The sequence below is a fragment of the Melospiza georgiana genome, chromosome Z (genome assembly GCF_028018845.1).
Source record: "Melospiza georgiana isolate bMelGeo1 chromosome Z, bMelGeo1.pri, whole genome shotgun sequence".
Lineage (NCBI taxonomy): Eukaryota > Metazoa > Chordata > Aves > Passeriformes > Passerellidae > Melospiza > Melospiza georgiana.
In genome coordinates this window covers 48,711,233-48,738,776 of record NC_080465.1, presented here as the reverse complement: position 1 = coordinate 48,738,776, position 27,544 = coordinate 48,711,233, and the positions used below count along the sequence as shown (strand labels likewise).

General features: G+C 35.8%; 1 protein-coding gene across 3 annotated transcripts in view; it reads left to right on the top strand.

Annotated features, from left to right (window-relative positions):
- MAP3K1 (mitogen-activated protein kinase kinase kinase 1) overlaps positions 1-27,544 on the top strand; it is a 58,086-nt gene that overhangs the window by 27,054 nt on the left and 3,488 nt on the right. For 2 of the 3 annotated variants that reach the window (XM_058044285.1, XM_058044286.1), the window contains exons 2-19: positions 7,321-7,471; positions 9,428-9,634; positions 11,365-11,565; positions 12,341-12,457; positions 13,013-13,161; positions 15,492-15,613; positions 16,323-16,404; positions 16,528-16,705; positions 17,126-17,416; positions 17,842-17,963; positions 18,955-19,046; positions 19,256-19,445; positions 19,761-21,027; positions 22,063-22,215; positions 23,522-23,684; positions 25,047-25,178; positions 26,156-26,298; positions 26,774-26,905. In XM_058044285.1, coding sequence (XP_057900268.1) covers positions 7,328-7,471; positions 9,428-9,634; positions 11,365-11,565; positions 12,341-12,457; positions 13,013-13,161; positions 15,492-15,613; positions 16,323-16,404; positions 16,528-16,705; positions 17,126-17,416; positions 17,842-17,963; positions 18,955-19,046; positions 19,256-19,445; positions 19,761-21,027; positions 22,063-22,215; positions 23,522-23,684; positions 25,047-25,178; positions 26,156-26,298; positions 26,774-26,905 — 3,885 coding nt within the window. In that variant the 5' untranslated portion in view covers positions 7,321-7,327. The remainder of the gene's footprint in view (positions 1-7,320; positions 7,472-9,427; positions 9,635-11,364; positions 11,566-12,340; positions 12,458-13,012; positions 13,162-15,491; positions 15,614-16,322; positions 16,405-16,527; positions 16,706-17,125; positions 17,417-17,841; positions 17,964-18,954; positions 19,047-19,255; positions 19,446-19,760; positions 21,028-22,062; positions 22,216-23,521; positions 23,685-25,046; positions 25,179-26,155; positions 26,299-26,773; positions 26,906-27,544) is intronic. The other variant, XM_058044284.1, reaches the window with a different exon arrangement.

Below are 27,544 nucleotides of genomic sequence, written 5' to 3'. Positions count from 1 at the left end.
AGCAGTTAGTCAGAATAGGCTTGCAAGGAATTTTTTATGTTATTTCTGCATTGTAGGAAAGCTTCTTGTGACAGTCAGAAATCTTTGTAGAAGCATTTAGCCCACTTTGGCCTTTGAGAAAAATTCAGTGTATACATGAATCTTCAGAGCACAAGGCCTTTTTGAATGGGTCTGACAGTCAGTGAGCAAGACATATCTCTCTTTAGTGCCTGTTTAGTATAGCTTACTCTTTTTATATCATGATATCACACTAATGATATAAATTCCCCAGAGTGACTTGGATTGATAAATATATAGACAAGAAATATGAAAAGAGGAAAAAAGATAAAGCTTAAATTTTAAAAAATGAGTACCAAATAACAGAACATAAATTAAAAAAACAAATTGGGATGCTTAGAATACTAGGGGCCTGCTTCATGACTTCTGATTGCCATTTCAGTATAACTGATTGATAACAATGATAATTGGTTGTAATTGTCAGCAGTGTATGCTAAGAAACAAATAGAACCCTGGCAAGAAATAATGATTATCTTGAAAGTATGTCAGTCAGATCATTCTTCAGGAAAGAGCAGGAGGAGTCCTGTTAAATTTCTTTCTGCATCCCTTGGCCCCTTCTGTGAGGCCGGACTAAACTAACCAGTCATTAAGACCTAAAATTTGTAGAGGTTGTTATGTTTGTTTTCTAGAAATAATGTATATATAAATCTTCAGGTTTTTTTAATTTGCTTTCTTTCATTGTTTATTTTTATGATCATATTTTGCTGAGAGAACTTTCCAGCAGTAATCTCTGAGTATTTGGTATCTGCTGATGATTCTGCCATTTTGAACAGCACCAAGACATTCTAATTTTTTTCTTATTTATAACTATTACAGAAATAATTTAGTAGGTTGTAGCTTTTAAATTTTCCTGTTCAAGTTACTTGTTTGTATCTTATTTCCACTATTCCCATTGAAGGTGGAGAATGTGGTGTGCAGGTTTATCTGCTTAACCCTAGTATCTTAAGCTGATTCAAAGCATAAATTTTTGTATTAAATATCTGATGTTCTCTGCTGGTGACAGGGGAGTAAAATTTGCTAAGAAACTCTTAATCTCGTGCATTTATGTGTGCAGGTATTTTATTCTTCTCTGACAGTCACCTAATATACAATAAGAAATTCTGTCTTTAAAAAATAGGACAGACACTTGAAATAGTAGGATATGTACCTGACATATTGCATATCAAAATCATTTCCAGTGAGAACTTCAAGGACTTGTATTTTGGGTTTTACCCTCCCTTTAATTGCCATCTTTCCTTTAATGGCTTGTGACTTCTGCATCAGCAAGGGCCATATCTGCTCTGACCTGCACCTTTCTCTGTGTTTGCCAATCACATTTCAGCTAGTATTCCTAATTTGAGCTAGGAATTCATCATTCAGCCTTGATGAATCTGGGTCAAAAGATCAGTTTGGTGCCGAAGAGATCAAATTTCATTCTAGAAGTGAAGAATTTGATTCTGTTAAAAAGAGAGTTGACTTACATGATACCTAACAAGTAAAAACTTGTTCTTCCACTTAAGTAAGAGCTAGAGGACAGCTCTGGTGGGCTGACCTGGGGGAAAGAATCCCTAACACCTATGTGTGAAATCCTACAGCCTGGTGCTGATGAACTAGTCATATAGCTGTCAGTCAGCACTCCTCTTCAGTCTTTGTCATGGCATTACTGCTATTTTTGAAGACCCAGTGCTGTGTTGCACCATGATGGGGACAGGACTTGCATATTCTCCTCAGCTGGCATAACATGAACTGGGCATACTGGGTTCTGCTCTCTGCTGGGATGCTGAAGTTTGTAATATAGTAATAAGTATATGAATATTTATAATCTCATTTGGGGTATATTAAGCAAAATGCATAATTAAAATAATTACACAATTATTATTATTACCTTTGTGTCTCTTGTATCAATATAAATTATCTACCTCCTGGAAGTCCTAGAAATTCTGTTCAATAATGGCGTAAACTTTAAGGGTTTTAGGGATTAAGTACCAACTTCTCTCTCTGAGGCATTTAGTATGGAAGTATAGAGTCCAAGAGATCATGTAACATTACTGCTGTTGTGAAAACACCTGTGGGTACACCCTGATCAATCTGGACTGTGACTGGCTGACTAAATAATGAGAGAATTACAGAGCCCTAGGAAGTTTTCTGTAATACTGGTGTGAGATGTCTGTTAGCTTTCTTAAGAAATAGCTGAAGAGAATCCCATTTCATTCACTTCATAGCAAGTATCTGTTGCAAACAGAGGCTGTTGTTTCTTGTTTTGTAGAACTCATTTTCTGTGGCTACTGAGTAATGTATCTCAAAGGATTAGCTAGGTGGTTTCAGAGCAAGAAATAAAACAAATGTTTTATATAGGTGAATTTTACTTCATAGGAGCTAGAAAACCTGTGCAGGAAATCTACCTCTGTATGTTTTGACATCCATCTTTGGAGTTTGGAGCCTTCATCACTGAGGCTCAGAGGAAGGATGATCCTTCCTGACCAGGGCCTGTGAGGTTCCACTGAAGGGGATGGCTCAGTCTGTGTAGTTAGAGCTTTGATTATGAATATTTCACTGTTAGCAGTGAAATACTCTCTTCGACAATTGCACCTTTTAACATACCAGCCTTCGAGGGAGTACTCTTACCAGAATACAATTAAATTTCACACTTCTATAACATCCAGCTAAAGTGTCTGTAACTATTTTAGGAAGCCAAGTGCCTTTGTCTCTAGGAAGTAGCGCATTCAAGTCTATTGTTAAGTGGCAGTTGCTGCCATTTATTACCAGCATGAGAAAGTTCTCTGTGAAGATTTTCATAGTATGTGCCATACCTTTTGTATTATTAGTATGGACACGTGTAGTTAGATGATAGATATCAGCAGTAGCAAATCACCAGGAAGAAGGAACAGGAGACTTGTCAGGAGGTCAGACCATGGCTTGTCCATCTTGCTCTGTTTCTTATTTACTAATCTTGATTTCATTAGAAGTACTTAATGGCGAAAGAGAAACTGTGAGCAGTGCTGGAAATGTGGCAGGAAGTTATCTAACAAACTAGTAGCTGACCTCCTCAGTTCAGGGAATGGCTAAATCTTTTGTCCCTGTTCTTCACATTGAGCACTGCTCCTATGTGCCATGCCTCCTGGCAGCCTGACCAACAGCCTGGTGTTCTTGGGACCAGTTGAGGCTTGGATTCCATTTAGCTGGGTGACCGTATTCTTAGTTCTTGCTTAAGATCCTCAAAATGAGATCTTTATATCTCATCTAAGGTCTCTTCCATTTTTGACTGTTATAACAGATAGCATTTTTATTGGACTGATAATAAAATGTCTGCTGTATGTGTTCTTTCTTATCCAGTGCTCTTCCATCAAACCTCTTAGTAACTCCATTGATTGTTCTGACATAGCTGTTTTGTGACTACTTCTGTTCATGTTTCTTCTGGTTCCCCATGGTTTGACCACTGCTCATATGCAAGTTACTTTTTCTAATTTGCTTCAGACAAATGTTTAAAAAAAAACCCAACAAACAACTCAGTAACTAATAATTTTTCTCCTTGCTATGACTGTATACTTGCAGAAACAACATATAGAACTTCCTTTCCCTTTCTTGGTGAATTGACTTCTCTTCCAGAGCTTGCGTTTATTCTTTCTTCCTGCTGCTAATAAATTGTGTCCATTCTGGCTATTGGATAAAGCTTTTTTTTATACATACAAGATAGCAGAGAAGCCAAGACATCTAATTGTTGAGAAGTACAATGAAGTGTACAATTGGCAAATGAACTGGAGCTACAGTTGAGCTTTCATATGCCATTATATACTTTTGTAAGAAAAATACTTGCAGAGAATTAGTACTGAGTTCACTAAGCTGTTAGAAGTAAAGTTTGCTTATGTACTTTACCATAGTTCACTAAAATAGCATGTGTAATGCGTACCTCAGTATAAAATACTGAGTCATTGATCCATAGAAAACAAGTTGTTAATGATCTAGCTACTCAATTGCTGTTTGCAGGTCTTCAAAATTAAGACACAGAAATGAAGGACATTTAACTTTCTCTGGTCCGTAAGATGTGGCAGTGATTGTTTCCATGCAGTGTGTTAATCTTACTGTATTGAGTTTTGTAGTTCATGAAGCAAATAATCCACAGTTAATAATGGAATTGTTTAAGTGTATATCAGTGATCTTATGCATTAAACTCCAGTATTCATCACAGTATTGACCTTGCTCAGTACTCCAGAACTCAGTTTAGACTTTCTTTGGAATTTCTTGACTATTAATACAGGAGATGTTGAAAATAGCAATACAAAGAATTTAGAAGATACTTGGAGTTTGGGGAGAGAGGCAAAGTTAAAAAGTTAAAATTTATTGGGAAAAAAGTGCCTTTTATCTTTTTTTCTTTTACTCATGAGAAGCTGAAACATTTAAGAGCAAAACCCTTGCTTCCTAATGAAGCACAAGGGTGAGCTGTTGAGAAATGTAAGGCTTTCCTGGCTCAAGCATGTTCTCTGAGGTTTGTTTTTAGCTTGCTCGTTAGCATTGTACTGTGATTCAAATTAAACACCACCTGAGAATCACTTAAGTGTGTGGCTATCACAAATAGGCGCTGCTCTGTGAAGATTAAAATACTCTGTACCCTGCAGGATGAAGTCCTTGGTGGAGTATGCTCTGTATCTCTTGTTTTTATTTTGTGCTGAGGTACAGACACTGGCAATCTAGACATTGTTGTGTAGAAAAACATTAGCTTGCCTGGAATAGATGAAGGAGTTTGCTTAAGATGTAAAAAAAAACAAACAAAAAAACAAACAAAAAAAAAAAGTGTAGGTTCAGGGTCACAAGGTGAGGGTGTCTTGCAGTATGTAGGAGTTCAGTGCAGTCACAGGAAAAATATTTTTTCCACAGACCCAGCAGGTCCAAATATTCTAATGAATATTTTAGCCAAGACTTGATTTAAAATATAAAATATGAAGTTGTTTTGATCACTTAAGAAGTTGTGCTCCATAAATAAAAAGAAATACATATGGATATACATACAGCTTAAATTCTGCATGAGATAACTTATCTACTAAGCAAAAGCTTTCAGACACAGTTGGTCTTTCCCACCTGCGTGTAGAGAAAGCACAAGAGTTCTTTGTGCAGAAAAGAGTAGATCGGTTTAGCTGTCACATGAGAGGAAGATAGCTGCTTCTGCTTTTTAGAGAACAAGCAGAGATTGTAAAGGCTCTACTGTTGTATTACATTGTTCATGAATTCAAGTCCAAGGGCCTCTAAAAGACTTTTTTTGTATCAGTTGGGAAGTTAATCATGGTTATATGAACAAATGAAATACTGTGTCGTTCTTTCACTGCTGGTGTTTTCTGTCTAGTGTATGAAGTATTCATGCAACTGAGATGGTTCATGCCATGAAGTAACTATTATAAAAATAATGATGTTTTAACTTGTGCCTATATTACTTAAGAGCTGTGTTCATATAAAATATTTGTCCTTGAACAGATTTTTTTTCACTGAGGAAAAAATTTAAAGTTGAATCTTTATGCAGTAGTTTCTTCTGCATTTGAAATTTTCAGGATGTTTTTCTTGAGTTCTACCTACTGCTATAATATCTTTGGTTTTCATTAATTATCACTACTTTTGTGTCTGTATCTAGAAGGCAGTGTTATGGAATTCACTTGCATTACTTTTAAAATTAAGCATTCATTAAAATGAATGCTTTACCTCTGAAAAAGCATTCATTCTTAGGTGGATTTTGTTTCTACTTATTAACATTTTTAAGTCCTTAATCAGTAGAATCACACAGTTCCACATATCTAAAATCAGTTATTAACAGTAGGTTTAGAAGCTAGCCTGAAAGAAAATATATTTTCTTTACAGTGTCCATCTGCTTATTATGTTTCAGCACTGAACAGGAAGTATTATTTCCTGCCTCAGAATCCTTTGTTTCCTTTGTCTCTACAATAAGAGAAGGAAAAAAAATAACAGTACTCTCCTTCTGACCTGCAAAAACGTCTCATTTTCTTTAAAGCATGTTTATTTGTGATAAATGACCTCAGTAATACAATGCTGCTGAAGATAGGAATTGTAATTTTCACATGATTTTATTGCAATGAATATTGCAGGTGATATATTTTTAGGTCATCATATACAAATGCAGTTGTGACTGCATGGTTAAATGTTTTAGAAGCTGAGATTGCATGGAAGAAAGCAGTGCTTGTAGCTAAATTATTATATACTCTCTCTTTTTAAGTTGTGATTTTATTTTTAGAATAAAATCTCATTCTGACAGTTGGCTTAATCAAGCTTGCTTATTTTGAAAGAGCATTGGCTTCAAGAAGATGGGTGGAGATCGTGTGCTGCTGCTTAAGAATGTGGTTTTCTTGGTGATTTAGCAGATAGCTCAGCAGAATCAGGAAATCTTCCAGACTGTTCATATTTGTTTTTCAGTGTCTGACAGTATTTCTTGCCTTTTTGTTGTTGCCAGCAATCACAAAGAACTACTCTGCTGTAGGTGAAAAAGTACAAGCCCAGATGGATTAAATTTTCATTTTACAGATATGACCTTGCTGTGAATTTTTGCTCTTACTGTATTTTGCTCTTACTGATTTTAAGAGCTCTTGAGTCATTAGTCACAAGGCCACCAGCCTTAATTTTGTGACCTCTGTGTCTAGTTTAGATATGGTTTAGGCCAGGTTGGATAGAGCAGCCTGGTCTAGTGGGAGGTGTCCCTGCCCACAGGGAGGGGGTCAGAGCTAGATGATCTTTAGGAGTTCTTCCAACCCAGGCCATTTTATGATTCTCTGGTACTTACTGTGTGTTAGTTTATGAGTTCTCTGTTTTCGAGCAGAGTTAATATATGAAGAGGCACTAGGTACATAGTTTTATGCTTGTCCATCCTATGATTATGGGAATTTTTTGTCTTTAATTTATATTAATTTTGTAAATTATTTTTAAACGGAGAAAGAAATGTATGAACCCTTGCAACATTTGTGAAGCCTTTGATGAATGGCTTGACATTACATAGAGGGTAATTTTTGTATTGGTTTTGTATTTGCCAAGATCTTCATTTTTACTGGCTGTTCAGTGCTACAAGCAGTGCACACATTTTGAAGAATATTCCTCTAAACAGGTATTCTGCTTCAAATGGCAGAAGAGATTACTTGTAACTCTTAAAAGGCTTCTTGTGGTCTGGTGGAAATAATGTTTTAGCAGCTGAATTGTAAGGAGAGGGAGAATAGGGTGGCATAAAGTTTAAGAATGCAGTGACATTATACTTCAACTGAAATTAATTGTGTTTATGACTTTTTTTCTTTGCTGTAGTCGTGACATGGAGAATAAAGAAACCCTTAGGGGGTTGCAGAAGATGGATGACCGCCCAGAAGAGCGCATGATCAGGGAGAAACTCAAGGCAACATGTATGCCAGCCTGGAAGCATGAATGGCTGGAAAGAAGAAGCAGAAGAGGCCCTGTGGTAGGTGGCACTGATGGAAGGACAGTATCTGTAGCAGCTATTATAAATAACAGTCTCTTAAATTTCTTTCTATTAGAAACCTTTTTTTCTTTACAATTTCTCTGCTCTTAGTTGTGGTGCTCGTGTCCGTGTCCTGCGCGGTGTTTGTAGGGCAGCGGGGCTGGCTGGGAGCAGCGTCCCCGGTTGTTGCTGTTTGTTTTTAAGCCAAGGCGTTATCGCGGCGCTGCTCTCTGAGCGTCCCGTCCCGCACGGCTGCGGCGCTGCTGCCCTCCAGCGACCGAGAGTAAAAACCTCCTACAACCTGGAGCCAACGCAAACTCTGCTGCTCCTCTGCCAGCTCTCAGCTCTCACGAGGTTTGCATGGCAGTGTTCTGTTAGCCTTTTGGATCTTGCTTTGGCATAAATGGCTTTTAAAAAACGTAGGTAGATCAAACCTGAAGTACTTTAGGAGTAGTTCCAATTCTATTCAGTATAATGTTGGTTAATTAATACCCATTACTTACCTATGAACATAGTTGGTTGATATGACTCCCATGTACCACTAATGTAAAGTTAAGGTCATCTGATGCAATAGGCAAGTGTTTGGGGACAGCTTCTCTGGAACAGAAATAAGAAGGTTCTGTTGGTTCTATTGTGAGAAATAATGTTGAAAATACTTAAAAGTGCACCAAACCCCATTACCTCAAAGGTTCAAATAACACAATTTTAACTTTAAAAATTTAAATGCTTTTGCGTACTGAGTAGCTTGAAATTATTTTCCTGCTCAGCCGACTTCCCTTGAGGTTTGTGGGTGTGTTAATACAAGATTTGGTGCTCTAGATTCTCAGTTACTATAATTTGACACTTCTGATGTTTTTAACATAAGTACTTTGTCCATAGGTACATGAATTTGCATTTTGATCTTCCAGGCAAGGAGAGGCATTACTGCATTAATTGATAGGAGGGAAAAAAGGGTGTTCTCTGCTCTTTATATTTCTCTTCTATCCTGTTCGCTTTTGTAACTGGGCACTGAGTCTAGATATCTCTTATTATCCTGAGGATGGAAAGCCCCTTTCAGTTTTTGTCTTAAAGAGACTTCTGGAACTTTCTAGGAGATATGTGCTCTGTTTATCTTAGTTGTTGCTTGGAACTTCCTTCCAGTGTTGAGTCAAGCCTCTGAGACATTGAGAAATGAAGAACTAAAACTGAATCTTCCAAATGTAACTGTTTTTAATTTGATTCCCAGGGACATTACTCTTCTTATGCGTTATGTGGGTCTGGCTGACAGAAAGCTGAAATAATGTCTTGAAATATTCCAATTCTCAATGTCAAAATTTAGTGTTGATGCAACAAAGCACTACTGTGCATGTGCTCCCTTTGCTTGAGCTCTCCCTCTATCCACCATGTGTAGTGGTTAGCTCAGATACTGGATGTGGTGTAGCTCTTTTGCTTGTATGGCAGACAAAAAAATCTGGGCGTGGTTTTTACAAAGAATGGGATACTTAATTTTGCTGGATTACCTCCATGTTTGAAGTCTTTGTTTTGCAAAAGTGTTGTGTTAAAGAAATAGTAGCCCTAGTGTTTTTTCAGCTGGTACCATGTGGAATGCATGGATCCAGTATTATAGCTCTTAATAAGAACAGTACCTGTAGAGAAGAAAATTATTTTGGCTTCTACTATGCCAATGGGGAAACAGCTGGTTTTTTAGGTATCATGAATGATAGTTACAGGAGTACTTTGAGAATCAAATCAGTTGCTGCCGTAACTAGTATAAGCTGCACAAATTGACAGGAAGAAAGGTTCTTGCTTTTGTGTTGCATATAGATCATTAAGCTAATTCGTCTCAAATGTTAGTAGTATGGCCTAAGAAGTATTTGGATATCCATATAATAGCTTAATTACAACAAAGGAATTATTGATTAATTTGCTTTGCTTTAATGTGAAATTACCAATTAATAATTTTAACATTCCTGCAAGGTGGTGAAACCTATCCCTGGAAAAGTAGATGGATCAGAAATGAACAAACTCTGTCTAGATCCTCAAGCTGAAGGACACAGCACTGCTTCTTCACCTACGCAAAAAGGAAGACGTAGTCCTTCTCCTAGCAGTTCCTCTTCATCATCTGCTAGGACAGTTAAATCTGAGTCACCAGGTGTTAGAAGAAAAAGGGTATCTCCAGTGCCTGTAAGTTGCAAGCTGTGATGTAATTTTCAGTTTGGCTATATTCTACAATCTTGCTTATAGGGGCAGTAGGTCCTCCCTCTGTAGAGCAAGATTCTGATATGAGGAGGTTATTACAGAATATCACTTGAATGACCTATATATCTCATATGGTATTTCTCATTGTGCTTTTCTTTTTCCTTCAGTCCTGCTTTCATTTGCTAGGAAATAAACAAAGAAATATAGGCACTCAATCATGAATACATGTATGTTTTCTTAACTTGATTAGCATGAAGAATTACTGGTAGTTTTTTTGTTGGTGAGGGGATTTTTTGTTGTTGTTTTGTTTGATTTGGTTTTTTGGTTCGTTGGTGGGGGTTTTTTTCTTGTCTTTTTTTTTTAAATAACCAGCCAGTGTCTCCTGCCTGTCAGTTCTCTGTGCAGGTATATTCCATTAAGGATGGGACTGTGGATGAGATGAAAATTCCTTTAGAAAAGTCTTACTGGTGTGCTTTAGTGATCCTCTATTTCAGAACTTACCTTTATGTACAGATTAGGGAAGACTTCATATATGTACTTTGTTAGAAGTCTACACTTACTATCACTGCATTCTAGAGAACATCTAAAATAGAATGTTTTGAGCAAGAGTAACTGGCTTAATTAAAAAAGACCAAGAGTATATTTTGAGCAATAATATTTAACACTCTAGCTTGTTGTAAAAAGGCTCATCAACAGTTAAATTCACAGTGCAATTCACAATGCAATTAGAGGATAAATAAGATCTAATTGGTTTTATTTTCCCATTGTTCTAAACAAGTTTTTCCAGTATCAGTTAAAAAATGTACTGTCAGTCTCTTGAACTAGAGATAAGTATCAGAAGTTACAGAACAGCAGCACTGGTCCTTTCCTCTTGGCAAGAGAAGTTGAAAGGTTAAAAAAGAGAAAACAACTATTTTTACTTGCTTGGGGTTTTTGTTTAATATTAATTTTTCACATTAAAAACATTAAAATCCAGTTTATATTTTACTTATATGATGGACAGTGAATTCATAATTACTTTCATCTTAACATAAAATTCAATGCATACAAATAAAAGCAGAAGATCTGAAATGGGATGGAACCGTTAGTGCATCTCATGTGAGAAATGTGAAGAACTTTAATGAAGACAATCTTCCCAAAATGTTTGGGCCATTTACTTTTTGATTATGGGGAAACAATATTAAAAAAACACCAAAGCATCCTCATCTAAAAGTTGCTTAACTGGTGGAAAAGGGAGCAAGCTGTATCTTTTTTTTTATCTTCTTTGGAAATTTCTTAAACTTTTGATCTTGAAGTTATATTCCCTCTTTTAACCTGCAGTCATAGCATTTTTTCATTTGGGAAATAGATTAGTGTTACACCTATATAGAATAATCTTCTTTATTGAGTAATAAGTCCCTTATTATCTTCAGATTGAATTACAATTGATAATTCAGTAGTAATATGGTAAGGCAACATATGACAACATGAAAATAAGAAGCAATTTGAAAGACTCCTTTTGTGTCCCGATGTCAGACAAGTTTCAGCTGCAGAATTTCAGTTTTCTTCTGACCTTGGCTACTGGGCGTGGGAGAAAAGTAATCCTTTTAAATCATAGTTGAACAGATTGTAGTACTTCCAGGTTTTGGGGACGCTTACTCTGAATAAATAAACAAACCATACCTATTTAAACATTTTTCTGTCCTTTGGCTGCTCATGACGGAGGCATTGTGTAGTTTCAGAGCGGACGGATAACGCCGCCTCGACGAGCCCCATCTCCAGATGGCTTCTCTCCGTACAGCCCTGAGGAGACAAATCGCCGAGTCAACAAAGTGATGCGAGCCAGGCTGTACTTGCTGCAGCAGATAGGACCCAACTCTTTCTTAATTGGAGGCGACAGCCCTGATAATAAATACAGAGTGTTTATTGGGCCTCAGGTAGGGAACATCTTTGTCTTGTCTATAGCTTTTATCAATTCATAGTTAACTTTGGAAAACTGTCCAAAGCCAGATTTGTTCAATTGATGATCACTGTTCTATAAATTAATGTTTAAAAATTCTAATCTGTACTCACGCAATACCAAAATTGGTTTGTAATTTGCAAATTACATTTGTCTACAGTTTCTCTTTTTTAAAAGAGAATGAGTCTTTTAAAAGAAAAAAAGACTCATTCTTAGAAGTGGCTCTGAATTATATGCCTTAGATATTCTTCGCTAAAATTTGGCCAGTTAATTCCTCTATTCATGAAATGTGTATAAATTACAAACACATAATTCTCTTAATAGTGTGATAGTTTCATTCATACCCATAATTGAGATCATTTTCATAGGCTTTCTTGGTACTAATGTGATGCAGTATTGGGACACATCCAGGTTTGGGTGAACAGAAGCATGTCATTTAAGTTTGGTTGGTGTCATCTTGTGATGTCATACTTCCAGTATGAAGCATAAAAATAGCTTCAGTTGATAAAAAAAAAGGGGGGGCGGGGGAAGAAAATAAATTGAAAACTGGTGACGTAATTTTATGCATTCATGTTTGCATTTCTTAATAATATTGTAGGAATTCTCTGTTTTTGTAAGGTTATGCAAGAGAACATTTATGCCTATATATGAAACACTTACTTTTGTTGAGGGGATGGGTATGTTCCATGATACACTTAAATGTGGAAAAATTGTCAAGTCAGTAGAACCATAGGATATTCTTTTCTTTGCAGACTTGTAGCTGCGGCCGTGGGACATTTTGTATTCATCTGCTGTTTGTTATGCTGAGGGTCTTTCAGCTTGAACCCTCAGACCCAATGCTGTGGAGAAAGACGCTGAAGAACTTTGAGGTAATCAATTTCTGATAGATGTAATGATGATCTAGAATACACTCCATAATGTCTTCAGGACACTCTCTGAAACATGCTGAAAACTGTTAGATTTCAAAGTAACAAAAATATATGTTTATAATTATATCTTTAATTCAGTCTCAGGAGTTCTGTAAGTGGAAAAAATTACCTGCAAATGTAAGACATAACTGTATGAATAGTAGAGAGCTGTAGTTTGATGAGTAATTCAACTCATGGGATTTTCTATTAAGATTTATAGATCTGTCTCACTAATTTGTTAAAAGGAAGAAAAAATGTGGGTATTTTGAAGTAATTTTGTGTATACTTTAAGCTGTTATTTATTTTCAATAAGCAGATAAGTTTTTGGTGTAAAATGTTTCTTGTGATCTTTTTAGTAGTAAGACTTGTGAAATTGTTGCCGCGTCTGCTAATGCATTAATGTGAAGGTAAATAGATTTTTCCTGTTAGCAGTAGTTTACACTTCGTTAATATGACTTTTAATTACAAGATATTCATAGCATAAATAAGACTGTTGCTATCTTTTTCTGATGTTAGGTTGAGAGTTTGTTCCAGAAATATCACAGTAGGCGTAGCTCGAGGATCAAAGCTCCATCTCGTAACACCATCCAGAAGTTTGTCTCACGCATGTCAAATTCTCATACATTGTCATCATCTAGTACTTCTACATCTAGTTCAGAAAACAGGTTAGTATTTTTTAAAGGAATTACAAGCTTCAATTTGTAGTTTCAGAATCACCTACATTCTTTTTGTTCAAAGCTGCTTTCATTTCAAGCCACGTTAAGTCTCTGCATTTGCAGGCAATCAAGTCAAGCATACATTAGTCACTGTGGTACCAAGTGGGCATATTTGTTTTGTAACTTCTGTTTGGAAAACGTTAAGTAAAGTTGTGAAAATAATTTTGCGAAACAAACTTAAATCTTGAGTGCAGATTGAAGCATGCATAAACTTTGGAAGCCTATTGTTTGCAACTTTTTTTTTAATATAGCACTTGTGCAAATGTTAACAAAAGAATAAATGTGATTTTTTTGTCTCCTGTCTGCTTTGGAGAAAAGCTTGTGGCTCTGACAATACACTGAAAAATGTTTAGGTTAAATGCACAGTATATAAACACATACATAAATATAAAAACAGAAGCAAGCATATGTTTTTAAAATACGTAATTAAAAATGGTTGATTAAATTCTTTTAAGAGAGCTATTAACATAGTAGTTATGCCTTGCCTGTGAATTCATGCCTTGTCTGTGAATTTCCAGTGATGTGTTATTCTTTCGTATATTTTTCCTTGACTACTTCTACCTGAGTTCTTTTGTACATACTTTTCCATGGTTTTGAAGAGATACTGATTAATTTTTTTAACAAATAATTTGTGCTTGCATTATTTAGTGAGTAAACTCTATTCATTTAGAGAGGTCAGACCAAAGACAGCAAGCCTAATTGAGGCTTTGTTTTGTGTGAAGTGGAATCTAACTTAAGGAGTACCTTGATACGTTACTTTGTGATAATAAGCATATAGTAAGATGAATATATTCAGACAGGTTTATAATTCTGATATACAGACTGACATTAATCTCATTTCATGTTTTACTTATTTTTCCAAACTGTGTCTCTTTAAATAAGTTGCATAAACAAAGTTGTTAAATATATAATTACTCTGGAACTACTTACCTGGCAAGCCAGTTCCTTTTATGTCAATGCTTTCTGTAGGAATTTTTTTTTCCACAGGATTGTGAACTTTGCTGCATTAGTTATCACTTATTACAGGATGAAAGATTTTCAGTTGTTTGCCAGTACACCTGGTGGTACTGATTCACCCTGCAATACCGATTGTATGAGAGAAGCTACTGTTCTGTCCAAGTCTAAATTTGTATGATATAGGAATTGAATAACACTGAGTATCAGATTCATTTGAGTTGGAAGTTTACTCAGTTCTGATAGTTCCTGTGACTAGCAATTATGTTTTGCTTACTGCTAATTTGTCAGAAATAAGTTTCTAATTGATATATATACACACACACATGTGGAGAATTATTTTTAATTGTAAGCTTGCTTGGTGGAGCTTTCAAGGAATAAATAGCTTTGCAGAGAAATAGAAAAGCATTTACAGAGAAATAGAAAGGAATACATGTGTATAGGAATAATGCACGTACAAGCTGATTTTATTTTGAAAGTATATTGTTGGTGAACAAATGCAAGATGCCTGTGAAATTTTAGATGCACACCAACTGTAATTTACTTTTTTTACCATGAGTTATTAGAGTTTTGCACATTTAAATAGTATTGCAGTAGATTAAAAATCTGTGCTTTTCATTGCATGTTGTCTAAGTTTAGAAGAGTTTTTTTGGCAAATGGTGATCCATTTAAAAATTAAAGTGGATAAAAATAAAACAAACAGCAAAAAAGGGAAAATAATTTTTTTAAATATCTGTGTATGACATGTATGTTAGTGTTTATGTGAATCTGTTCCATCAGTTTCTGTTAGTGGCAGAAAATTCTTTAATAGTTGTTTAGTTTTTGAGTTTTAATATGTTCATCAAAGAGTATTTACAGTTTCTTGTAAAGGGCTAAAAACTGCCTTGTGACTCCATACTTTGAAAGGAATGTGATGAAAAAGAATGTGGGTAGTTTTCAAAGTATAAGAATTCCTTGGGTTTTCAAACCCAAATGATAAATTAAAAAGTGAAGGTTGGTTTGTTTAAAGAAGCCTTAGGGAAAAAAATGTTAAGTGCCCAAAGCTGAGCCTTTCAATCTCTAATTGGTATCTGACCTAGTTTGAAAAGATGTCATGTGTTTTGTGACTTTCCTTTTCATTTTAACAAAGTGTTGTCTGTACTCAGTGCTTCTAAAAATCTGGTTGCTTACTTACTCAGACCAAGGTTTAGGAGAATGATTCATGAATAGCTTAAAGTTATCCAGAAGTGACTGTTCCAAACTGGAAGTTAATCTTTTTTCACTGTTAAAGCCTGTTCTGAATTCTGATATGCCTCCTCTACAATCAGAAATGTCTTTTTTTGTAGTATGAAGGATGAAGAAGAACAGATGTGCCCCATTTGTTTGTTAGGCATGCTGGATGAGGAGAGTCTAACTGTGTGTGAAGATGGCTGCAGAAACAAATTACACCACCACTGCATGTCAATATGTATGTTATCTTTGTTTTGTCAAGTTCTGGTGACTCTAAACCTGCAAAAGTATTATAGCTCAGTATGGTTTTGAGTTGTTTGTTTTATGCTCAATAAAAAAAACAGAGATCTGCTTGTAAATGAAGACTGGTAACTCTGAACATTTGGTATCATTCAGGTACTATTGATACCTTATTTCATCAGTTATTCACAAACCAAGTATATAATTCGATGGTCTGATAGAGAAGTTGCCTGCAGGTTTAGAGGTTCACCTGAGTGAAAACACTATGTCTAATTAGAACAAGGTTAGGAACGGACTTTCAGCTTCCTGTGAGTTGTCTTTAGAATTCATAAAAGTAATGTAAAGCTAGCTAGGGTTATATAATGAATTATGAAGTATTTTTCAATAATACATCAAATAAAATATATAAATATTTGCATTTTGCATTAACAAATAAAATTTTTGTACATTTGAGGTACAAAAGGACCTGAATTTCAGTTCATAAATTAAAATATTAATTGTAGTACTAAAGTTGAAGCATTGCTTCATGCAGAAAAAAAACGTTTAAGCATCCATATTTTAATGCTCAGGCTGTTGAAAGTGGCCCAGTTCAAAAGTATTAATTAGGAAACTAATGTTCTTCAGTAAAACCTAGAAGTAGTTATTCCATCTTCTGGTTTTGTACACTATAAAACTTCAGTGCATATGATCCTGTTGCTGTATTCCAGGGGCAGAAGAATGTAGAAGAAACAGAGAGCCACTCATCTGTCCACTCTGTAGATCTAAATGGAGATCTCATGATTTCTATAGGTGAGGATTCAGTTGGTGTACAATAAGCTATCTGTTTCTGGATCTTTAATTGATATTTTTTAATATCTTGCATTATTTACCTCAGATGTTTAATTTGTAATCTGTGTTGTTCTTGATCCGTAGTCATGAATTGCCAAGCCCTGTGGATTCTTCTGTTCTTCGTATGGTTCAGCAACAATCTCAGCAGCAGTCAGCAGTTGGATCACAGAGAAGAACTCAAGATAGCAATTTTAACCTTACTCATTATGGAGTCCAGCAGATCCCTTCAACATATAAAGATTCAGCTGAGCCATGGATTCAGGTAATTCTCTTCTGTGAAATGACATAATAGACTTTAGAGTGTGAAGATGGGTTCAGCTGAACATGGGGTCAATACACTTAAAAATGAGAACTTGTATTTCCTTTATTTCTGCCATTATTTTTGTCTGGTATAGCCAGACCTTGTTTTCAGGACTGTTAATGTATTGAAACTGGCTTCATGCTTAATAATTAAAATTCTCTTAACAGAGTTTTTACAGAACCAAGTAGCATCTAATTGATGATGTTTTATTTCTATCACAGAATCTTTTGTAATACACTGTACCTTTGGACATATTTTTGCTGTCAGCCTTGATGATTTTTAACTAGAAATACCTTTCCTCTTTTTGATTGCACCTGTTAGTTACTTAGGTTGCAGCATTATTAATTTTGACTCCTGTAATGTTGCTTTCTTCCTTTGCAGGTATTTGGGATGGAGCTAGTTGGCTGCTTGTTTTCTCGAAACTGGAATATACGAGAGATGGCACTTAGACGTCTTTCCCATGATGTTAGTGGTGCTCTGTTACTGGCTAACGGTGAAAGCACTGGAAACTCTGGAAGCAGCAATGGAAACAACACAAGTGCTGGAGCTCTGGGAGCAGCTAGTGGGTCGTCTCAGACCAGTATCTCAGGAGATGTGGTGGTAGAATCCTGCTGCAGTGTGCTGTCCATGGTCTGTGCTGACCCTGTCTACAAAGTGTATGTTGCTGCTTTAGTAAGTAGTTGTTTACTTGTTGTATTCTACTAATTTCACATTACTTCATTTTAGAAGGAGGAGAAGATGGGAGAAGATGAGTGAAATCAGGAATCCTAGTACTTGTTAAGCACCACTGGTGACTTTTAAGTATGGTTTGGAAGTGGGGTTATCATAAGTGAAAGGACATGATTTTACTGTCACTTGCCACAGTGCCAAGTATTGACAGTATTTGTATGTCTTTTCACTCTCAAAGAGGAGTTGACCAGTTTTAGCAATGAATATGTAGTAAGCTCTTTATCCTTCAGACATTTCACTGACATTTTGAACACAATTTATGTAGAACTGAATTTACAACTCCTTAATGCTTATTTAGGTCTCTTTAAAAAAATTGAAATTGTGTAGCTAGTTGGATTTCATATGTATTTTTTTTCCCTTTCTCTTAGAAAACTTTAAGAGCCATGCTGGTGTACACTCCCTGTCATACTTTGGCAGAGAGGACTAAACTACAGCGACTTCTCAAGCCAGTTGTAGAGACAATACTAGTTAAATGTGCAGATGCTAACAGGTATGATGTCTCATGTACTTCATTTTGAATTAATACTGAAATACCTTAAAGCTTCATTTGTTGCTATTCATGTGTAACCAGTTGGTGTTAAAATAAAATGTGTGGGTTGTAAATATATGTCATTATTTTGCTAGCCTGACTGCTGCTTGCAAACTTCTGGCTTGAAATATGTAGGCTTTGCAGGCAAGTGATTGTATAGCTTGTTTTCATAAGGGCTTTTTGCCCCCCTTAAAGTAAAGGAAGATGTTAGGTGTAGGCATGAACCCATCCCTCCCATCTCTGTTTTTGTTGTTTTGGCCTATTTCTCATGACTCTCCTTAGAGCTATGAGCAAGTACTCCTCAGTATTCTTCCTACTTCAGCAGAAGTTGTAACACATGTTTGCCATGAAGTAGTAGTAGTAACATAACAGTTCTGATTTGTAGTTCAGACTGTAGTGGTAGGAGATAGCTATTTATGGTGAACTCCCTTGGCTTGAGTCTTCCTGTCCTAGGCTACCCTCTTTGTTCTTCCAGGCCAACCATTTCTTTTCCTGTACTGTAAACTAGAGGAACTAGAACTCCACCAGCTTGAGTTTTGTCTCTCAAGGTTTAGTTTCTAAGCAGCATTTTTTTCTGAAACTGCAGCTAGAGATCCCCCAGCAACAGTCTGGCAAGAGAATATCTAAAGTTAAAGTAGTAAGTGAAATAGAAGTGGTTTTATGCATTTGGCTACATTTGGCAAGAGAACAAGGTAATTTGAGGTTTTGTTTGTATATTAGTGATAGACATTACATTTCTGGAAGTATCTTTGTAAAAATGTCATAACCTTTACCTTACCTTTGTAAGGTAAGCTTACAAAGAGTGGGTTATAGAAATTTACTGGAATAAGGTGGTGTGAAATAATTTTACACATAATTCCTAGGTGATGATTTTTTAAGTATAACGAATAGGATCTTTTTCCTTGAAAGCATTTGCTAAAGGAGTTCTTTTTTTGGTTTTACTTTCTTACAGTCGAACAAGTCAACTTTCAGTCTCAACGCTATTGGAGATGTGTAAAGGTCAAGCGGGCGAGTTGGCAGTTGGGAGAGAAATACTTAAATCTGGTAATAACTTCATATACAAGTGAATTATACAAGCCAATAATACTGGAATTTATCAAGTACAAGCATAGCAAAGAGAACAGTATTCCTGTCAACAGTTTAGGAGGGGGCTAATTTGGGCAAACAATGAGTAATTCTGTATGCTATAGTTCTGATCTTTGTGTAGACTCTGAACATAATACCTAATCTTCATTTTATCAACTTTTTTATAGGATCCATTGGTATCGGAGGCGTTGATTACGTCTTAAACTGTATTCTTGGAAATGAAATTGAATCTAGCAACTGGCAAGCACTGCTGGGGCGACTTTGTCTAATAGACAGACTTCTGTTGGAATTTCCTAGTGAATTTTATCCCCACATTGTCTGTGGAGATGTCTTGCAGGCTGATACCGTAGTTGACAGGTACTTTCTTGTACTCTATACAAATCTTAGTCTTTGTTGTTGAATTTATTGTTGGTGATTTCATAAAAGAAGTAGCTGTTCTAATTCCTGTAAACAAATAACATATGTTTATATGCAAAGTATGATTGCTTTACAGAGTAAGTAATTGTCTTTTTAAAAACAACTGACCTGTGAAGCATTTTTGAAGCACCAGTGCAACAATAAATCTCCTTCTTACTTCAGAACTGACAACTAAATACATTGTTTTGAAACAGCTTTTTGATACTAGTTAACTAGAGTATGTCAATTTATAAAAGACCACTTTTCTTTTTTTAGGTATAAGAAGCTTCTTTCCCTCTTAACTTTCGCCTTGCAGTCAATTGACAATTCCCACTCAATGGTTGGCAAACTGTCACGGAGAATATTTTTGAGTGCAGCAAGAATGGTAGCAAGAGTGCCCCATATTTTTGTAAAGCTGTTAGATATGTTGAGTGTGACAAGCTCAACTCATTATGCAAGGATGCGTCGACGTCTGATGGCAATAGCGGATGAAATGGAAATTGCAGAAGCCATTCAGCTGGGCATGGAAGAAATGCACTCTGGGGAATGCCGACATGAAGACTTTTTACACCTACCTGTGCCAGACAACTCTCCAGAAACTACAGAAAATAATACTCCGAATAATACTGTCCAGTTATCAGGGAAAAGTGGGAAAGGTTTAAGTGACAGAAAACTGAGTGCCAGTCCAGATGACATTTCTGAGATGCTAGCTGGCCTTGCTATGGGACTTCCTGTTTCATCAGTAACCACTGAGCAACCAAAACCAGCCATACAAACAAAAGGAAAACCCCACAGTCAGTGTGGGAACTCTTCTCCCTCATCCAGTCATTCCCAGTCACTATTCCCAACACTTCTGTCTCCATCAAACCCATCTGTACCAGCTGGCACTGTAACAGATATCTCCAAACTCAGACCTCAGGGATTTGTTCCCTGCAAAATCCCCTCACCTTCTCCTCAAACACAGCGGAAACTTTCTCTCCAGTTTCAGCGAAACTGTTCTGAAAATAAAGAATCTGAGAAACTCTCTCCGGTTTTCACCCAAGCCAGGCCATTGCCATCCAGTCATGTACATAGGCCAAAGCCATCACGACCCACCCCAAGTGATGTGAATAAGCAAGGAGAAACCTTAAAAAGCAGTATGACACTTGACCTGAATGATATTTCACAGTGTGATGGCAATAGCAGTGCAGTTATACCAAGTGAAGAGACAGTGTTCACACCAGTAGATGAGAAGTGCCGGCTGGATGTTAATGCAGAGCTCAATTCCAGTATTGAGGACCTGCTTGAGGCCTCCATGCCCACGAGTGATGGCACAGTTACATTCAAGTCTGAAGTTGCAGTTCTTTCTCCTGAGCGGGCAGAAAATGATGATACTTACAAAGATGATGTAAATCATAATCAAAAATGCAAGGAAAAGATGGAAGCTGAAGAGGAGGAAGCTTTAGCTATTGCTATGGCAATGTCAGCATCCCAAGATGCCTTGCCAGTAATTCCCCAGCTACAGGTTGAAAATGGTGAAGATATCATAATCATTCAGCAGGATGTGAGTATATGTATGAGAATTTAGCTTAAGTCTCAACTGAGAGTCACGGAAATGATAAAGCAGTGCTGTTACATTTCAAAAGTGATAGAAAACATGAAGGTGCTCAATACCCTTTCATAGGAAATTGGATATAAATTTGAGGGTACTAACAGAATCCTTCCATGTTATTAAGAAATCTAGAGAAGGTGTTTCCAAGAGAAGCGCTATATCATGTATCAACATTTAAAGTGACAAAAAAGAAAGTGTAAAGTTGAGGAAACCAGGAAATAAAACTAAAAATTTTAAGCAAGAATAGAACTGTACTGAGTCCTAATGCTGATTTACTTTGAAGGCAGTTGTACATAACCAAACTAATTTTTGAAAGAAAGAATGGGAAAAGATCTTGTCATCCTATCTTGGGAGAAGATGAGAGATACTTAATTAGTCAGAAAAAAATACATATATATTTGCGAATAGACAAAAAGCACAAGAAATAATAATAAAGGGTTATTGTATTTGTGATCCTTTGAGGCAACAACATGTAAAGCATAAAATTTGAGGGATAAATTAAACAGAAAACAACCCAATTTTGGTTCTATTTACTGTAGGTGCAAGCTAAAGCCTTATCTTAAGCTTATTTGTGATCCTTTGAGGTAACAGCATGTAAAGCATAAAATGAGAGGGATAAATTAAATAGAAAACAACCTAATTTTGGTTCTGTTTACTGTAGGTACAAGCTAAAGCCTTAACTAAATGTGAATCAAGGAATAGAAAAAAAAGTTGTGCTCTTACTTGTGTCCTCTAATCTTGCCTTTCACCTTCATGTAGTAACACAGAGGAAGCTCTGTTTCATGTAGTAGAGTATGTGGGTTACAGAATACTCTGGTGCTCTCATCTATATAACTATAAACTATATGAACATATGTAACTAGCAGTTCAAGGAAGTGTAAGGGAGAGGAGAGGCATGTAAACTTAGATATTTTCTAACACTTTAGAATGTCTGTATTTTAGATGCATGTTAGTAAACTTGGAATTGATTTTGAATTTAATTTGCAGACACCGGAAACCCTGCCTGGACATACCAAAGCAAAACACCATTACAGAGAAGATGCAGAATGGCTTAAAGGTCAACAAATTGGTCTTGGAGCTTTCTCTTCCTGTTACCAAGCTCAAGATGTGGGAACAGGGACGTTAATGGCTGTAAAACAGGTAAATACTTCAGGAAAGTACCTCACTTTGTTGTGTTTTTTCTTTCAGACCTCTTGTGTTCCTGCTTCTTCCCTGTCATCTGTTCTGACATGAAACATAATTTAAAAAACCTTTATGTGCATGTATTAACTTTATATACAAGCTTTTTTAGTCTTCTTAGAGTGAAAAAAAAGTCCTTTGTTCTATGCCCATTTTCTTCCATAGTTCTTCAAGGGCATTTTCGCTTCTATCATGTTCATAAAATGGTGGCTGAGTTAGGAATGGAGCCCAGATAACTTGATTCCAAATGAATGCCCTATTTGCAAAGTTGCTATTTTAAATAGTTTCTCGTCACTTGTCAAGAATATTTTCCCTATGACTTTAAATGGAGGAAATGTAGTTTAGTGTTTGTATCTTGTGATTCAACTTTGCTAACTAACTAGCTTGGAGGCAAGTATTAGTATACAGTTTATTTATACTATATACTATATTAGTATAGTATATAGTATAAATAGTATCTTACTATTTAAATTAATAGATACAGAAGTTGTGGCTGAGAAGAGGCACATGCTTCAGTCAAGATTTCTGAAGGTTTCAGGTGTGAGTAAATTGTTCACACTAGAGCTGCCCTAGGGCTGAATTAGTGGTAACAAAATAGAGGGCATTTTAGTCCCAACACTCTTATCAGTTCTACAGTGAAGTTACACCTATTGGGTAGAGAAAATGTTTTGAAGTTGCTCAAGGGAAGAGTATGTGCCATCAGTTATTCCTCCTTTGAAACTCTTTTCAAGTGGGACTTTCCATGTGGTCCCAGAGAGATGATGATGGTGATGCCTGGGGAAATTCCTGCAGCATACCAGTATGTCATATTTGGTATGGATCACAGCTGAGATTGGCTCCAATTACATTACTTCTGATCTGTCAAGTTGAATTTCTGTAAGAGCTTTAGTTGCAAAACATTTATCATTTAACTGGTAAAATTTTATAAGGGACATTCAGAATCCCACTTCAGGCCTTTTCTTTCTTAATTTTTCTCAATATTGGGAAACCAAGGGTTTTTTCCTAGTTTAAACAGAGTTGAAAAGAGGGATGTTTCCCCACTCTGTACTTGGAGAAGATTTTGTTTGTACCCTAGAAGATCGCTCTTAATTTTCTGTGACTGTCTCACATGGAGATAGGTTCTCAGCTGGTGGGGTTGGAGGTAAAAAGTAGTTTCAGAGGGTGAAAACATCGTCTTGCTGCTGTACTGAACGACAATTACAGGACTTGTACTTAAATTAGTAATATTTATATTATATAAATTATATAATATCATATTTCAAAACAGGTGACATATGTCAGGAACACATCATCTGAGCAAGAAGAGGTGGTTGAAGCACTGAGGGAAGAAATAAGGATGATGAGTCATCTGAACCATCCTAACATTATTCGAATGTTGGGTGCTACATGTGAGAAGAGCAACTATAACCTGTTTATTGAATGGATGGCAGGTAAACAAGTGGTGAAAATAACATTTGAGTCTTGAAATGGTATTTGCTAGTGGTATTGGTAGTGTTGCTTGAGGTTGTGAATTTATATTTTCATTGCTGTGTTCGCAGTCTGTGTAAAGGTCTACTTACAGAACAGCTGAAGTGGTTGTAGCAATATTCTTAATGGTGCATCCTTTTGTGATTTGGAATTTTCCATACCTAATCTCTTAAAACGGTTGGAAACCCTGACTTTTCTTTCCATTTCTGACTCCAAGTGAGAAGTTTTAAATTTTGGTTTATTTCCAACTGAAGTTACTTTCTCTCAAACTGTTTTCAGTGTATCTGTGTAGCTATAGGTTATTATTAAAAATAACTTTCCTAGAAAGTTTGGAATACCTGTCACTTTGTCCCAAGATTTTTCATAAAGATTGTGTCAGGCATTGTGTAGAGGTATTTAAGAACATTTAAAGTAAGTTTCAAATAAGTAGTAAGTAGTGCTTTTGGAAAAATTAATTCAAACCTTAAACCTTTTAACTGGTAATCTAGTAAAAAAACTGAAGTGTTTTCATAAATGTGTAGAGTAGGGACAAGAAAATCTGTCTTTATTTTGAGAAGTAGTTTTATTAATTTTATGAATGTTTGCTGCTGTCCAGTTACCAAGTGGTGTTTTATACATCCTTAATTGCTGTAAATTAAAGCATTGCACCCTAAATTATGGTCAGTGCTAACATGCAAAGCTCCCAAGTATATGTCATTACAATAAGTAGTGCAAGAAATATTTTCTCAAAATTTAGAGTGCTAAACCTTTTAAGTGTAATTTTTTTCTGAAATATTATTATTTAGCTAGTTAAATGTCAGGAATTGCATTTACCTCATTCAAGCCCAGACTATATTACAATACTCTGAGAGAAAAATTTGAAATCCAAAATCTTGAGAATCTGTTACCAGTTTTTGAAAATAGAGGAAGATACTGCTTTTCCTTGCTTGTCTGCATAGTTCTATGTATTGGATGAGAACAAACATAAATTAAAATATTTAAAGGGAATACTTGCTGGAGGTTGCCTATTGCCTCAAAAAATAGTTAATGTTCTGCTGTTTACATGTTAATGTGGAGTGTGCATAAAGTGTTGTTTTTAAAGAAGTATAAAATCATTAGGAAGCACGAAGACTTTCATCTTTAATATGTACAATTCAATTTAGAAAGTAATTGAAGAATGAACTACATAACTTTTTACCTACAAAATTATTTTAATTTTGGGAGGAAGAGGAGGGAGAAATATAACGTAGAAATACTAATATCAAGTTCCAGTTTTAGGATGCAGTGTTGCACTCTACTAACAGAATGTGTTAAGTGTTGATAGAATATATTGTTTTGTCTTTTAGGGGGTTCAGTTGCTCATTTGTTAAGTAAATATGGAGCCTTCAAAGAATCGGTTATTATTAATTACACAGAACAACTTTTACGTGGCCTTGCTTACCTCCATGAGAATCAGATAATCCATAGAGATGTTAAAGGTGAGAATAACTGATAAATTCTTTTAGAAGTATTCAAAAAGCAGCATATGTTTTCGCCTGTGATCTGTTTGTTCTATGAGATACCATCTCAGGAGTGGTACTTCTACTGGGATTGTCTGATCATTTATAAGAAACTCCATAACTGAAATTAATCAAAATGATTGTGGCAAGCTTGTGGGTATTTGCTACCTGTACTAATAGTTTAGAAAAATTGTCTGAGTTGGTTAAAATAAGATAGAAAGCTACCATGCAGTTTTAAAACTACTGCTACTTAAATTAATGTAAATGTTTATGCTGAAATGATAGTAAAATCTGTGAACAAACCAAGATAAAGAGGCTAGATTTCTAATGTTTGGAGACACTGTGATGAGTTTTCTTACTTCATCCTAGTTGAACATAAATACAGTTGCACCCTGAGTAAAATGTGAACTTAACTGGGAAATACCAGTCTTACTGAATTTTTCCCTTTAATGTCACTGTAGCTGTCCATGAACTGGAGACATATAAATATAAGTAGAACATACTGAAGGCATATGTGTCTTTACTAATTATTTTTGAAACAGTAAAACTTTATATTGTTTGTAACATCTTTAAAGCAACTCAGGGTTGCTTGATCATGAAATAACTTCAAATTTCACGAGGAGCTACAGGCAATGAAAGCCTCCAGGACTTTGGGTCACCATTTTCTTCCATTATACCACTCCAGGCATTGTTCCAGAATCCTGTGTGTTTGCCCTACTTTGAAAATTTGTTTGCCTCTCGAAATCTCTTCAACAGCCTCAAGCTGTGTGCAGTATCATTCAGGCATAACGAAAAGTGAGGTTATTAGACCGTATCCTTGATTTTTAGATTTCCTTGATACTGAGGTGGGGAATGTCAAGCTGTTCTATAATTTTGAGGTGCAGAGAGCAAAAGTGTTCATCTTTTTCCCTGTAATAGAAAGCCAACTAGTAGTTTTTTTATTTTACTGTTGACAGGTGCCAATTTGCTAATTGACAGCACAGGTCATAGATTAAGAATTGCTGATTTTGGAGCTGCGGCCAGGTTGGCATCAAAAGGAACTGGTGCTGGGGAGTTTCAGGGACAGTTGTTGGGAACTATTGCATTTATGGCACCAGAGGTAAGAAACCAATTTTTAAAGTTATTTCAAAAAGTTTGTTTGAAGTCTTTAAGCTAATTCATATAGCCAAGTAACATAAAATTGCTTTGTATGCTTCAAATCTGTTTTAAATGCCTTTGTTCTAAAGATTGGGAATGATCATGGCGATGATGACATTGCTTTCTTGCTGTCATTATTTCAAGCAGTTTGCTACAAGATATTGTTATCACAAGTGTTGTTACTAATGCCCAAATGACCATTTGCTCAAAAACTAGGCATTGCAAGGTACTTTGCTTGCCACTTGGTCAGGCATTTTATTTACTAGATCTCTAGACCTGTGTAAATCTTGTGGCATTTACATCACTGGTCATTCTCTTAGCCTGAAATGTTAATCAGAATACACTTGTTTGATGATGTGTTGAGGTTTACTTCTAAATGACTTAGAGCTACGAGACTTTGAATTATATAATCTGATTTTTGGTATCTGTCTGTTCAGGTCCTGAGAGGTCAGCAATATGGGAGGAGCTGTGATGTGTGGAGTGTTGGCTGTGTTGTCATAGAAATGGCTTGTGCTAAACCTCCTTGGAACGCAGAGAAACACTCCAATCATCTTGCTCTGATATTTAAGGTATGGTTTTTTGTTATTACCAATATACTACAAAAAAAGACAAGTAATCTTGTATACAGCGATGTGAATTTTAGAAAAGTGTGTAGCAGGGGTTGTTGCAATAGGTTTGGTTTTTTTTTATGTTGGAGCTGTTAGCACAGAAGCAATACTGGTACCAATATAATCATACCTGCTTCTTAAAAAAGCCAAAAAAGAAACTGGTACCAAAAAAGAGATACTAATACATGATATTCAAAATCATTATAGAATGGTTTGTGTTGGAAAGGACCTTAAAGATAATCTACTTCTACCTTCCCCACTGTGTGCTGGGACACCTTCTACTAGACCAGGTTGCTTAGAAATGTCTGATCTAAGATATAAAAATATAATTAACATGCTAAAAAAAAAATAATTTAGGAATAGAGTTGATCTTAAAATTAGGCAGAAGACTGGGGTGTTAACTTTTTCTTACAATCCTGTAAAATACAAAAGCTCTTTTTTCCATAAACCATTTGTGTAAGTATTCATATTTCACAGTGGGGAAAGTTCTTTTATAAAAGCCTAATGTTCCACAATCAGATTTTGCTGAAAGATATTTTCCAATATGCCATGCTATATATGATTTTTGCCCCTTCCTTTGCTTGCTAGATCATTCATCTT